This window comes from Odontesthes bonariensis, chromosome 14 (assembly GCF_027942865.1).
Source record: "Odontesthes bonariensis isolate fOdoBon6 chromosome 14, fOdoBon6.hap1, whole genome shotgun sequence".
Lineage (NCBI taxonomy): Eukaryota > Metazoa > Chordata > Actinopteri > Atheriniformes > Atherinopsidae > Odontesthes > Odontesthes bonariensis.
The window spans coordinates 21140056-21154487 of record NC_134519.1 but is presented as its reverse complement, the minus strand read 5'-3'; the positions used below and the strand labels follow the sequence as shown (position 1 = coordinate 21154487).

The 14432-nt window shown below is 39.6% G+C and overlaps 1 protein-coding gene across 1 annotated transcript in view; it reads right to left on the bottom strand.

Moving 5' to 3' along the window:
• Positions 1-14207, bottom strand: part of gpc1b (glypican 1b) — a 72035-nt gene extending 57828 nt beyond the window's left edge. The window contains exons 1-2 of the mRNA XM_075483457.1: positions 14095-14207; positions 13426-13965 (exon numbers count right to left, since the gene is read on the bottom strand). Of these exons, the coding sequence (XP_075339572.1) occupies positions 13426-13585 (160 nt within the window). The 5' untranslated portion in view covers positions 13586-13965; positions 14095-14207. The remainder of the gene's footprint in view (positions 1-13425; positions 13966-14094) is intronic.
• Between the last annotated feature and the right edge of the window lie 225 nt (positions 14208-14432).

The following is a 14432-nucleotide window of genomic DNA, read 5'->3' as shown; positions in this document are numbered from 1 at the left end:
GGTGAGGACAAATTGGTGTGCAGGACAGCTGTCTGCACTAAGGCCAAAACAAAAGTCAACTAAATTTACAGGTGCTCTCTTTTGATCTTCTGCTGTGCAAAGTCTTTAATCAAATTCTTTGTATAAAGATGTCTCACCTCACTCTTTTTTTTCACTCCTTCAAAGCTGTCATCTGAAAGAATCCTTTTCCTTTAGTATGCTTCTCATTCGTCATTTTCTGTTATACTATATTGGGTGTCAAAATGTTGCTGTGTAGTTAAAAATTTCTACAATAGATGTTTTGCATCTTTTGTAAAATTAGGAATTGACAGTTACATGTCTGTAATTTTCCAAATGTTATCATCCTCTAATGGAACTCTGTCAAGAAACACCGTTGCATAATGTTACTTAGAAGAGTTCACAAGTTATATTCTCAGAAAAGTAACTTGTTAGAGACTTACTAAGTGAGCTGCACGTGCAGATTGACGTGTGTTGGACTGACTGCCTGCTGAGCAGAAGAAACAAAGAGCGAGTTGGGGAATTTTCTTTTCTTCTCTAACTTTTCTTTTATGGTTTTGTGGCAAAAAATGCACAAGCTGATATCAAAATGTCAACTGAAGTAGATGCTTAAATGCATATTTGGGAAATAGACAAGTAATTGATTCCTTGAATTGCAAAAGTAATGCACTGTGTTACTAGTTACTACCCCAGTACCTTCACTGGTTGCTAATTCCTGAGTCAAAGCTTAAAACCTGAGAACAACAAGCTTCTGTGTGTGAGAACAAGTTTTATATGTATACACACAAATACATATATATGTATATGTTGACAGCGACGTGTGATTGGTATTTTTCATAATCAAATCAGGTCTCTCTGGAGTCATTATTGAAGTTGGTCTTCAGTTTATTTAATACACAACGCCAAGTCGTTGTGAAAGTGTCACTTGCTTTAGTGAAATGTACTAATTGACTACAATGAACAGCCAAAGCAGTGAACTCTCACCGGCAGACACGATTCCAGTTGACATGAATGTTGAATCAGCTAAAAAGGATAGTGATGAGTCCAACAATTGTCAGTATTGTCAAATATGCTACAGACCTGCTAAACATCAGACTGTTTACTCTGTGTAAAAGGCCCTTTAAATCTCTCCAATAAGAATCACAGCCCATATTCTAACAAACTCTCTTATTATAATTTGTGTATTATTTCTATCTTTCATTTTCTTTAAAAAAAAAAAATGTACATATCTGTAAAGCACTCTGGACCAAGTTTTTGGCAAATGTTATATAAATTAAGTTACAGCATTCTTGCTGTATAATTGTAGCATACAACCCTACATAGGGTTTTGTAAACAACATGTACTTTGTCGGTTTGACTTGTAAAACAGCAGATGAAAACATTATGTAAAACATTTCTCGTGTGCGTATTTCATTAAATGAGCAAGCAGAAATAGATTTGTGCACCAATGTAGCAAGGCGCTAACACAGATTTGTTTTGTTTTCATGTCTAAATACGAACACACACCACACATAAACACATTATATGCTTTAAACACTAGAGTCAGCCAGCCATACACTAGCTTGGGTTGGCAGAGTTCATTTGGAAGATGTAAAATATTTACGAGGGAAGACTCTGTAGGGAAGGATGACGAGATAAAAATTGCGAGGGAGAAATAGAGAGATAGCAAATAACAAGACAAATGAAACGATGATGAGTGGGCCCCACTGACGTCCCCTGTGTTCCGGCTGAACAGGGAAAAGGCAATCTAAATAAGTCATTGTCATCTCACATTCGCTGGCCCACTGTTTGCTACCTCCTTCTGAGAGGAAGGAGAGAAGTGGAACAGGGGGTTGGTTTGCTCTGTATAGTAATCCTTTAGGAGATTTTTTTTTTCCAACACTGAAAATTGTGTCTTTAGATTTAGGTGTCAGGATTTTATAGGAAAAACAAACATTTTACTTCTACACCTGAACGTGCTATAAAGAATACTGAACAGAGTTAATGAAAGTGGTTGCAGAAGAGAGGAAATACAGTAGACAAAGTCGGGAAAGTGGGGAAAAAAAAGCACAAAAATAAGGCAAATCCTGTACCAGCAAACAGGATGACAATTGACAGTAATTACATATTCTCCCCTGTAATTATGAGCTTTTTTTATGCAACCCTCTTCTCATGAAGCTTCAGTAATCCTTTGGTCATTCTCGCTCCTCCATCCTCAAACAGTCACTCTACCTCTGGATCTAAATAGCAGGGGATGGTCAAGCCGAATAAGCAAACCACCATGAGCTATGGGGCTCTCCTTAGCCACAAATAACGCTTGAAAAATGATGTCACATAAAACCAGATCGCATTACAGAAAAATGTGCTTAGAAAGCCCAAAATCCAACAGAAGATGTGAGCTGGAGTGATCTCAGAGAGAATGGAAGAAAGTAACTTTACCACAAACTGGGAGAGGGATGTGAAAAAAAGGCTGCAGTACACAGCTAGAACTACTCACTTGAGTATTATGGTTGCTACAAGAGCTATGAAAGGCCAAGGACCTTTTGCAGTTTAAGGCAATTACACAGTGGCAATCTAAAAAATGTACCGGTAGGAAAGGCACTCATCCAGAGCATAGTTCTACAGCCTGAAAAAGAGGGGGTATTAGGCTACTTGGAAGAGAATGAGACAACACAAAGATTCCGCTCTAATTACATTCAAAATAAGAACAAAGGAAGCTGGGAAATCGCTTGTGAACATTTTTGATTCCCTAGGAGATTGTGGGGTGAAACTATAAGGATGCTGCCCAATCTTAAAGATTCTATAAATCACATAGAATATCAGTGCCATCGAAGAGAACATATTATTTCATTAATTTGTCTTGCTCCCACCAAATGTATTCATCAAGCTCAGAGGACAGAGGAGCCCCACAGTACTTCTTCAGTAGTTTTAAATCAGACTCTTGAAACATGGCCTTAACTCTCACACCATGGAACTACATGGTAAAGTTCTGAAAATCAAGAACAAGTCAAAGCATTTAGAAAAAATGAGCAAATAAATAAAATGTGAAAAATAAAAAAAATAAATCACAGCTTCCTCTCCAGGAGTAGATAGGATGCAAATGAGAGCGATAAAGCCTTTAAGACGGGGAACAGTTTCAGAAAGAGAGTAGCAAAAAGGAGGAAATGATAATAACAGAAGCTGGTTTGAAACAGTTTGAAACAAATTATGAATGCCAAGTAGAAAAAAAGCAATAAAATAAATTGTGCCGAGTCCATTGCCTTCCAGCTAAAAAAAAAAATCGTACATAATGAATAATTAAGAAAATAAATAAATAAACAACTGCTGTAGATTTACTACAGCTGATGAAAAAGTGGCAACTTCTCTGCATCCAGAGTATTGAACCACGTTTAGAGTGTGGAAGAGATTATGAGGAACAATGCTTACACCTCAGGGTAAAGGAGGGGAAACCGGAGACAAAGAAGATATTCAAAAGACTTGAAGCACCTGGGTTTTCTGCCTACACTTGCAGAAATGCAGAAACATTTGCACTTTCTGAAAACACAACTGAATGGTTTCTCATCAAAGGAACGAATGTTGCTGTGGAATATGTGTACTGTTGCACCTGCTTTTTCCTATCTTTGTTCAATTTATATCATATGCATGTATTGAAAAGTGTGGCTAGGCCTTTTAAAATGTAGTTGCTGCATTATCTATTTTTGGAGTCAAATCAGCCACCAGAATGCCACTTGCTTGACAAACTTTTTGCTACTTTGAAACAAATAGAATCGGTTATTTGTGCTCGTTGCTTTTAGAAAACATAACAAAGAGAAAGCAATAATTTAAGATCCCTATGGCCTAAAGGTAACCTGCAGTGTTGTTGTTTTTTTTTTATAGCAACTGTGTATTTTTGGCCTGCAATTATTATTTTTTTGTTTGCTATCGCATAATTGTTTGATCTGCAAAATGAAAAGAGTGAAAACTCCATATTCCAAATGCCCATGATCCATGATGGTGTCTGAAATGGCTTGCTCAGTTTGACCAACCAAATTCTGGGTTTTTTATTTAAAACCAGATGGGAAAAGGTTTTGTCCCTCATTTTTCTTTCTTTTTTCAGCTAATTTGATAGAAACATTTTTCTCACGTGTATTTTTGATACTGATTTCAGCCACGATAGACCGATGCCACATCAACCCAGTAGCAGGGAAAGTTTGCCTTCATGCCTGTCTGCCAGAGAGTCAGGAGAGGTGGTATAGAGTAATAAAGTCACTGTAGGGAAGAATTTGAAAAAAACAGGACCTTTACCTCAGTGGTTGGGGGTTGAGTAGGGATTGAAATAAAAAGATTGCACTCTATAGATATCTATTGGCTGAATTTGTTAATTATTACATTCTATTTTTCGGCTTTGAGGTGCAAATATGTTTTTGCAACGAATCAAATTGGCCAGGCGTAGGCTCTCACAGCTGCTTCGAATCAGAATGTGTTTCAAGCAAAAAGGCTCTCTAAAACATGGGTAACATGTACAAGGGTCAACCTTGACTAAAACCATTATATTTCAAACATTTTTTATGCCTTAACCGGAACAAACTACCAATGGAAGCTGAAATAAGAATGGAGAATAAAGGAAAGAAAAATAAATTGAACAAGTTTGAATTTATCAGACATCAAACCTCAGTATCCTTGATAAACGTCCCATGTTTGGCCTATTCATGCGACACAACTTCCTCCTCATCAACCATCATGCCATCTCACCAGAGTTTCCAGCAGAAAGACAAGAGGGTAGAATTCTCCAATACCGCCTGTTTTTATAACCCCAGTATCAAATCCTGTTGTTTGTCAAAATAGGCAGCACTTCTCAGATATTCTGAAGGCAAATTTATCAAATAAACAATTGAACTAAGTCCCAAAGTTATGGTTTGGTTATGGTTGAATAAGTTATTTCCAGGACAAAAAAATCTGCATTTCCAGATTTTTAACCTGCAGATACAGGTTAAGCACATGTGAGACTGTTTTTTTCACCTTGTTGCCCAACAATGCTCGTCATGAGGACTTCTAACTGTTTAATGATCATTTTAAAAAAAAAGAAAAATCACACATTTAATCTAGGTTAAATCATTAACAGTAAACTCATGCTTAGATGAAGAAATGTAAGTAAAAACTGAAATCCGGAACCTTAAATGGCGATCAGAATCAATACAATAAAAAGAATGTGTGTGTGTTTGTCTGTCCCTGCAGGCCTGCCAAATTTGTTGCTATAGTACCATAACCACAGGATTACCCCTCTGCGATGTGTCTTAGCCAAAGACTGAAAGACTCCAAATGAATACTCTGGTCCACAGCTGCAGCCCGCGCATTATGTGTGTGTTGGTGAAGGGCGTGCCACACTGTAAAATTCTTACTGTGTGCTCTCACTTAAAATGGCAGTGGCCGTCTTGGTTTGGGTCTGCACCATCTGTCAAGCAGGAGGAGGGAAAGAGGAGAGGTAGCTGGAGCAATAGCAAATCCATGCTGAGAGCTATTGCTAGTTCCTTGTCACTTCAAATACTCACCTAGTGTACTGGGAGCACAGCTCAAAGTGACACAAACCACAACGGCCTGATGTGGCACACATGCACTCTGAGTGACTAAAAAAGGGCTAAACAAAAAATGACAGCAATAAAACATGCACACCGTCTTCACACAACGTCAGCAAATGGAAAGGAAACAGTTTAATAACGTTCTCACCAGGACTTCAGTAGTCATGCAGGGTACACACATCTGTGTTGCACACATAAATGGATCCTCTTTCATTCACCCGTGGACACATTGGGCACATGCACTCACATCTGAACCCCAGCTCTGTCCCACACACAGACAAACACACACACACACAACCAGAAATAGTGAAGGATCTTGCAGTAACAAGGGAATAATTCTTCTTTTGACACAGCCAATTCTTCTGAAGACAAAAAAGAGTCATATGCTGGCACAGTGCAGCCCTCAAAGGGAAACAACACACACGCCCTCCATACTACGCGCACACACAAGCGCGCACACACACGGGCTTGTGCGACTATCATTGTTAGTACATTGCACTGACTTCCATTCATCGTTGACTGCCTAACCCAAACCACAGTCCTGATTATGGCCTATTCATACGCAACCCTCACCAGAACCCGAATGTACAACAGTGACCCACCTCTTCCAACCCTAACCAGGATCCCGGAAATGTCAGTAGACTGGGCTTTGGTCAACATGAGGACTAGTGATCCGGAAAGAGTCTAGAAAACACAACATCTCACGGAGGCAAGTAAAACACACACAAAAACACACGTTTGTGTGTTGCAATGACTAGCACCCTCTGTGGAGCTATTAAAGAAAAGAAAGAAAGAAAAAAAAAAAGAAAAAACTCCATGTCATCTGTTTGCTTGCATGGTTACCCAGGGAAGGCTGTACGTGTGAACTCCTACTCTCACATTAGGTAGGTGTCAGGGAACAGAAGACAAAAGGAGCCTGAGAATTGAAGAGAAGCTACAGGGCTGGCAGCAGCTGAGGTGTATGCTGGACAGAAAAAAGGCAGCGGATATTTGTCAAGGTATTGCATCATGAACCAGTCACTGCTGAGTTTTTTTTTTCTTTTGCAGTAATTAGTTGTAATTTTCTGACATTAGTCATGGGAACTTGCAAGAGAAGTTGTGACGTATTTATCAACTTTTATCCATATATTTGAACAAGAATGTTCATGTTTAAAGGGAATACTCACAGATTGGGAAAACAGATAAGTAAAAAGTTTCCTTCTTCTTTTTCCCCCATACTCGTTTCACACAATATCCAGAGTTCAAAGGAACTAATCTAAACATGACTTTTACAGGCTGTCCTCCAGATGTTCACGTTTCTTCTAACATAATAAACATGATGACATGAGGAAGTGCACATTGTTTTAAAAGATGCTATTTCCTTCTAACATTTTTTTTTTTCTACTTTCAGATGCTCTTACATATAACCCATCAACAGGGTGTTGTAGGCATAAGAAAAGCCGAGCAGACCAGGGCAGCCTGAGTCAAGTCAGCAGTCCATCTGCCCTCTCTCTCTCTCTTTAGAGAACATCAAACACATGTGGTCTGTTTCATGCTCCCTGCAGCCCATTATGGCTTAATGCTTCAAGAGGCTTCTTAGTGACTTCAGCATTTTAACAGCTTCAGTATATTCAGTTGCACACTCATAAACACACACAGCTACACATGAACAAGCGCAGACAGGATCTAAGATACAGGAATTGACACTCTTTAAACCACAGCGGAGTTATGAGCCTGCACACTGTAGAACAGAAACAACTGTTGCTTTTGCTTTAATCTGTCTGAGGAGGGGGACCGACAGAAGCACAGGACTTTGTACTGACGTTAATGTTCAAATAAGTTTTGGCTCTCTTATCTCCAAGACAGTTAATGAGTTCCACACGTGTAATTCTGTGGGATCATTTGAGTTTTCCTCCGTATACAAAATAAGAACATCTCAGTTAGGATACAGTTAGACATAGCATATAGGCTACTGTCCACAACAGTAAAACCTAACTAACAGCTTATTGTAACACATACTGCATTTGCTAGCTATGGTACCATTAGGTAACGTTAGGTTTATCCATTTATCTCTATGGAGCCGTTTTGAGTATAGCAATATGTAGTGTTGCTGTTTTAATCTTTTTCTTTTTCTTTGGGTTCACCATATGTGCACAAATCATAAACACCATTATAGCTTAACAGTTTTGCTGGGTGGTCATTCTTTTATCCAGGCAGCTCTAAAGAATGAACATTTAAAACTTGGGAAGATGTTTTCGGTCTGTAATTTGTGCCTTGTTATTTTTCAACGAAGACAACAAGGCACAGAGAGAAACAAGATATAAAAACATAACATGTAGGAATATATTGATGGGGAAAAAATGGTATAATAACACAACCCAACACAAAATGATCTGTTTAGGTGTCTTACTCTACTTACGTCGAAAGCCAAGGAGAAGAAGTGAATCTTAATCAGCGATTTAAACACGTCTACAGTCTGAGTCGTGCGTATACGGCAAGATAAACTGTTCCAAAGAGTTTCTGTCATTGAAACAGCTTGATCACCTGAGTGTTTGAATCTACATCTCAAAACATTTAAAGGCGATTCTGCACCAAATGGCTGTGTAGAACCAGCAACGACAAGAGGCCCCCTGCTGTATCTGCTCATGCCAACACATGAACAAACAAAATAGCACTTGAGCACAATGCAAAGATGAATTCCAGACTATGCCTGCAAAAGGCATCACCCGCTGATGCACAAGGGGGTGGCAGTGCATTATACAGTAAGAGAAATTGGATAACTTCACAGTTGTTACAACAATTCAACAAGTTGAATCGACTAGGAAAAAAAAAAAAGCATTACGGGAGTATTAATGTTTCATCGGTGAATGTATGTATTTAATATTTTCGGTATATAATAACTGAAAATATATAATATATCACCATTCACAGACTTGCCAGATGGTCAGCTGTCGGGTTTGGTAAATAAGTGTTTACCAAAGTTCTAGTGTTCTAGAATGCGCTGCTGAGGGTGGCAGCACGTTGGAGTAGCTCTGTACCTCACATTAAGATTTTTCTTTTTTCAAAATTTCATTCCTCTTATTTCTTGGAAGAAATTGCATTTTTTTGGACAACTGTTCCTTCCTGCCTTGGATGCTGTGCAGCTGGATTAATTTTTCCCAATACTTTTGTATATTTTACTCTTTTATCATGATGCATAACCATAGCAACAAGGTGGTTTACAACAGGGAGCAGCTGATTAACATTGGAAAAGCAGAAATAATTCGACAACTGAAGCCAGAAATCCCACTGGAATTGAAAAGGAGGCGTCGTGGATGCAGAGCAGGAGCAAAGAGGAGAGAAAGAAAGAAGAAGTTCAAACCATCTCTGCCATCCGTCATCATGGGAAATGTAAGATCGTTAGCTAACAAGTTGGATGAACTTCTAGCCTTGACAAGGACTCAGCAAGAATATCGGGAATGTAGCATTATGTGTTTTACTGAGACATGGCTAAAGGATCATATACTCGACTCCAGCGTCTCTCTGCCGGGCTTCCTGACTGTACGAGCAGATCGAGATTTAAAGAGTAGCAGGAAAAGGAAAGGGGGTGGATTGGCAGTGCTTGTCAACAACAGATGGTGTCACCCAGGACATGTTACTGTGAAGAGTCGTCTCTGCAGTCCTGACATTGAACTATTGACAGTAAGTTTTCGTCCATATTATTTGCCAAGAGAGTTCACCAGTGTTGTTTTGGTGTTCCCTCTGGGATAAATAAAGTATTTTTGAATTGAATTGAATTGAATTGAATTGAATAAGGAGCGAACTTCAGATAAACTATTTGCTCAAGTGTTTATTGTATATTTGTGTCCCCACATCACTACATTCATGGAGTGTGAGTTCATTATGGTAATGCGGAGTGAAGATAACTAACAAATCAAAGTTGCACTGACTCAACAATACAAAATAAAAAAAAATGACTCTGTGTCAGCAACAATTTGACTGTTTTACATTTTTTAGAAATGTGAAAATTCAGCATTCAAGCTCCTTCGCTGAAAACATTCCCATACTTTTCACAGTGGGCTACCATACAGATCACACTATGTTTCCTGCCACAAGCTAGTATTTAGTGACTAGTGTTCTTAGAGGTCCTACCAGGCCTGGTGAGCAGCAGTCCCACTGTATCATTAGCCAAACACTGGTTAGAGATGACGCTCCAGAGCACCATACTCAGTCTGTAGCAACCAGCAATCAACAACAACACAACATACAGCATGAGAAAATCAATGCCAAAATGTTACCAGCCTTCCTGCAGATGTCTCATACAGCTTGTCTCTTTGTATAGGCTTATGTGACATTGAGGATCTAACACTCATTGGCTGCCAGCTGCTTTCAAAGAGCGGCTGGCGCCTCTCTCTTTAAGAGCTGATGAGAGAGAGACACAAAGCGATGAAGAATGTCATCCTCTGAAAGACTAAAAGATAAGTCATCAAGACTGTAATGATGGGGTGGGACAGGGAAGGGGTAGCACAGGGAGGAGACAGATGAGTATCATAAAAATCAATCATCCATTTTTGGTAAACACTGACAAAAGAGCCGTTTCCAAAACTGATCACACTCTGCAGAGTTGAATCATCATGCTCATTCTGAAAGCATCAGTCAGTTCACATTTTTTTCCCCTTTAATATATAAATAACTTATTCCCTGAGAACGGTTTTCATTTTTAAAGTGCTCAGCTCATGATACTGCGATGGTCTAGTAAACATCGCCTTAATACAACAGCTCATCCTTAACTAAATAGCTTTCTTCAGCGTGGTTTTTCTCCAGGGCAAATTATTTAAGAATAGGGGACCGTGCACAACGTTTTACGAGGCGTATCAATGTGAAAGTAATATCTGGGAATCATTTATCGCCACTTACGGAGCATAATCAAACAAATACTGTGATATGGGCTGGTGAATAATTCTTACTTTTTTTTTTTTTTGCAGATGTTTATAAAAGCACCTTAAAATGAGAAGAAAAATTATCCAATAAAAAAGCAGGGTGCATTTAAAACCTAAAATCATGGACTTGAAAATTGAAGGAAACGACATTAGCTTGAGAGCACGTTTTTTAATCACATATTTTCCTTTGGCATATAACTTGCAGGCCTTATTCAACCTTTATTTGCTTGTACTTCCATATATATTGTTTGAAATTTGTGCACCTAAAGACAGTTTAATGGACTTATAATTGTTTGTGTGCCCAGGAGCTGTGCAGTTGCTGTTAAGTGCTTCAACTGAACATAATTTTTAGAGTTAGGAAGCAATGCTCTGACAGCGTTCTCCTGGGCGGAATCAGGCTGATGTACTCAGCATGTGACCTTGAGTCAGGCCCAGCCAATACATTAAGTTGATCAAGCTCTGGTGTCACAGCGGGAAATACCCTCTGCAAATGTCAGAGATCCTCCACAACATTCAAGTGGTTCATAATTTGGAGGTATAAATTAAACCTTTCATGTTTTACTGAGTGTTTAAGATGCCAGACTGCAGCTGATGAATGGTTATTTATGCCTGAGAGCCAAGTGACAGGGATTCATGGAGGAATATTGTTAATGGAGAAAACTGAATCTCCCTTCATTATCCATCTCCTCCTGGTCCTCACTGTCTGCCTCACTCCTTTATTTTCTGTCTTACTAAGAATGCATTGACCCCAGCCTTAGGTAAGCTCCACATCATTGATTGAAACAAGAGGAATAGCTAGTGTCATGACAAGACAGATTCGCTCTTTAAAGCATTATGGATTACAGACATTTGGCAGAAAGCTGGATCTCTAAAGAGATCATGGCTGGGTGTTAATACTATCAAATGATTTATTCAGCGTGGTCAATCAAGTAAATTGGAAGCGTCCGCTTACTACTTGGCCCTCACTGCTCTAACTTATGATGAAAAGCGTGATCATGATGATGAGATAACAGTTTCATACCATTACTGCCCCTCCCTCAAATTTTATAGTTGCTCCAATCTACCTTCAATGTGTGAGAGTAATCACTTGGAAATACTTACAGAACATATTAGCATACGATATCATTTTCCTCTCACGCTCTCGTAATGCTCAATTCAAGCCACTCAGTCAAAACTAGACATAATTAGAGAACTAGGAGACATCGAATAGACAAAATATATACAAAACCATACATTAAATTGAGCGGCTACAACACTGCTGACAAGTGAAGTGGATAACTCTGACCATCAATTTATAGTGCATTGATCTGTTGTGAAACCTTTTGTTCTTGCACTGATGTTACTTTGACATGTGCCACAAACCTGAACTGTTGCAGAGCAAGTAACTTCCCATCTTCAGCCTCCCACCCCAAAAAAGGATAGACTTGCTCCACACCACAAAACCTGCCCAGGTACAGCTTGTATAATACGCAGTGTGGCTCAGCTGTTTGTATAAATACTATTTTTGCCAAGACTCAATTGCTGTTTCTGCAACCATACGGTGTTGTTCAAGAATGACAATACCATAAGAAAACGAAGTCCAGCTTCCTCTGGAATCATTTTTTGAGTGCATGACCTTGAGGGAAACACTGTTGAAGTTACCTTTGAATGTCTCAGAACCTCCCAGTTTGTGCTAATGGACCAAGATCTTGGTGTTCACAGGGGATAAAGGCTCCTTTTTACAATGAATTACACAGTGGGGGAGAAAGCGACTGATACAGATTCATTTTTTTTATTGCATTTTTTTGTGTGTCAGAGTGTGTTATCAGATTGGAAAGGACCGTTGTTATTGTGGCAAAAATACTCATTTAAATCGAGCACGTCCACACACATTTCAATCTGAAAGCTTTCAACCTTTGGAGAATAGGTCTTCAAGTTAACATTTTTAAATCAGTGAAATACAAAAAATGCTAGATAAAAACTCAGATATGTTCCATTTAAATATGCAAAGGAGAGTAGCTGTGTGTTCACACGTGGCCTACGTCTCCTGTCTTGTCCATGCATGTATGATAGCGTAACGGTAAAACCTGGAACTGCAGTAAACCACATGTGTGTTGATGTGCCTGAGAGCACTGCACTGAATTCCAGGCGAGGCAAACATGTAACCATCTGAACTGCAGAGAGGCTTGTGACTGACATCAGACCATGAATGACAACGCAAGCAACATCATATTTGTGTGGTTACAGTATATGGTCAAGTGACTGTCTGGCAACTCATATGGCTGGCAATCCCCTGCTTGAAAAGAAAACTGTTTAAAGGATAAAATTACGGAGTATGTTCAGGAATAGAAGCTTAGTTTACAGTAACAGGGCTACTGATAAAGGGGAACAGAAAGTGGTGCTGATCCTGTGTCTGTATTTCCAAAACGTAGAGGGAGAGAGAAGTTGAGGGGACTTTCTCTTATTTTTTTAATCAAGGATCAAACAGGCAGATGTCTGCTCTGTCTCAATATCTTTTCAAAGCAGCGTTTCATCTTTGCAGATAACCCAGAGCTAGAGCTGCTCTGCTTTACAGCACCGTGTGACATGGAATGAGTGTGACAACAGATTTAAGAGGTGTAAAGATAGATGCCTTCTCTTCTCTGTCAAACAAACAAAGAGAAATAGTTCATTTAAAATTTTCTGACAACAGGACACCCAGACTCTCTCAGGTCACTTCCTCAAGTTTGTAAACCAGTTACATACAAACTTACAGTTATTCATTTAAAATGAACAACTATGTAAAACATGGCTTGTGTAATTGAACTTAGGCCTCGAAATATATTTATGGGTTATGGATTTAAGGTCTGCCATTTATTAAACATATTATTGTCCAATTTCAAATAAAAGGAGTTTTTGTGGACAAAAAGTGATTTTAAGAACATTTTTGGACGCAGGGATAAATACATTGAATTCATTAAAAGGTGCACACAAGATGAATGACGGACTTGGACCGGTTGTATTTTGAAGGAACTTACCTGATATTTCAGACTGAGGGACATCATCCAGAGGGAATCCCTTTCCACCGTAAAACTGCCGGAAATCCGAACAACTCCGGGCTTTGCTGGTCCCTTTGTCCCCATAGGCTGGTGCTGTTAGAGAGCAAAGTGCCAGAGCCGCTATGATGAAGGAATCCATTCCTGTCAGCCCCTGTAGGTATGGACTTAGTCAAGTGAAAATCCGACCACGGGACAATGAGACAATGTGTCCTTCACGGAGTAAGTGACTCCTGGTTAGAGCAAACGGGCTACTTGGTGCCGCTGTGCGTAAAATACCCTCCACCTTCCTGCTCCCTTTTGCCCTTTCAGTGCGTGTGCTGAGAGTGTGGCTGCTCTCTGCTCTCTGCGCACTGCTGCACGGCACAGAAGCGATTCCTCACAGCGCAGATCTCCCGTGTTTTCCTGAGGAGAGGACAGGAGCTTTATTATTTTCCCCAAATAATAATCTCTTGCAGAAGGCTGCCCTGGATAAGTACAGATCTCCTGTCCTCTTTATCCACCGTTGGGGTTTTGGCTCACCTACAGAGGGAGAAGCAAGAGATGAAAGAATTAGGTTACGCATTTACAGCTGAAATAAGCTATTTTAAGTCATGTCAGAAAATAGCACTGCACTGGCTGACGCCATGCAGCCTGGTTCTGTTGACTCACGCCAGCCGGCTTTAACGGCCCAAAGGGATCTGTGTAAAGAGGTGCACACAGGCAGATACCGCAGCTCAGTTCAGGGCTTTCTGAACGATGCTATGCCAGCGCTGCCACTCTGTGGAATGAGAGAGAGGCGGGGAGAGGCAGGCAGACAGAGAGGAGGAGAGGGAGTCAGAGAGCAGAGGTTTAGAGCAACGTACCATTTTCGTTTCATCCAGCCTTATTTGAAATTTTAGACGTTTCTGAATTACATCAATCTATAACAGGTTGAAACGATATATGTTCCTATAGAAACGTCTGTGTGTATTTTGTGACAGACTGAGAGTGCATGATTATTAATGTAT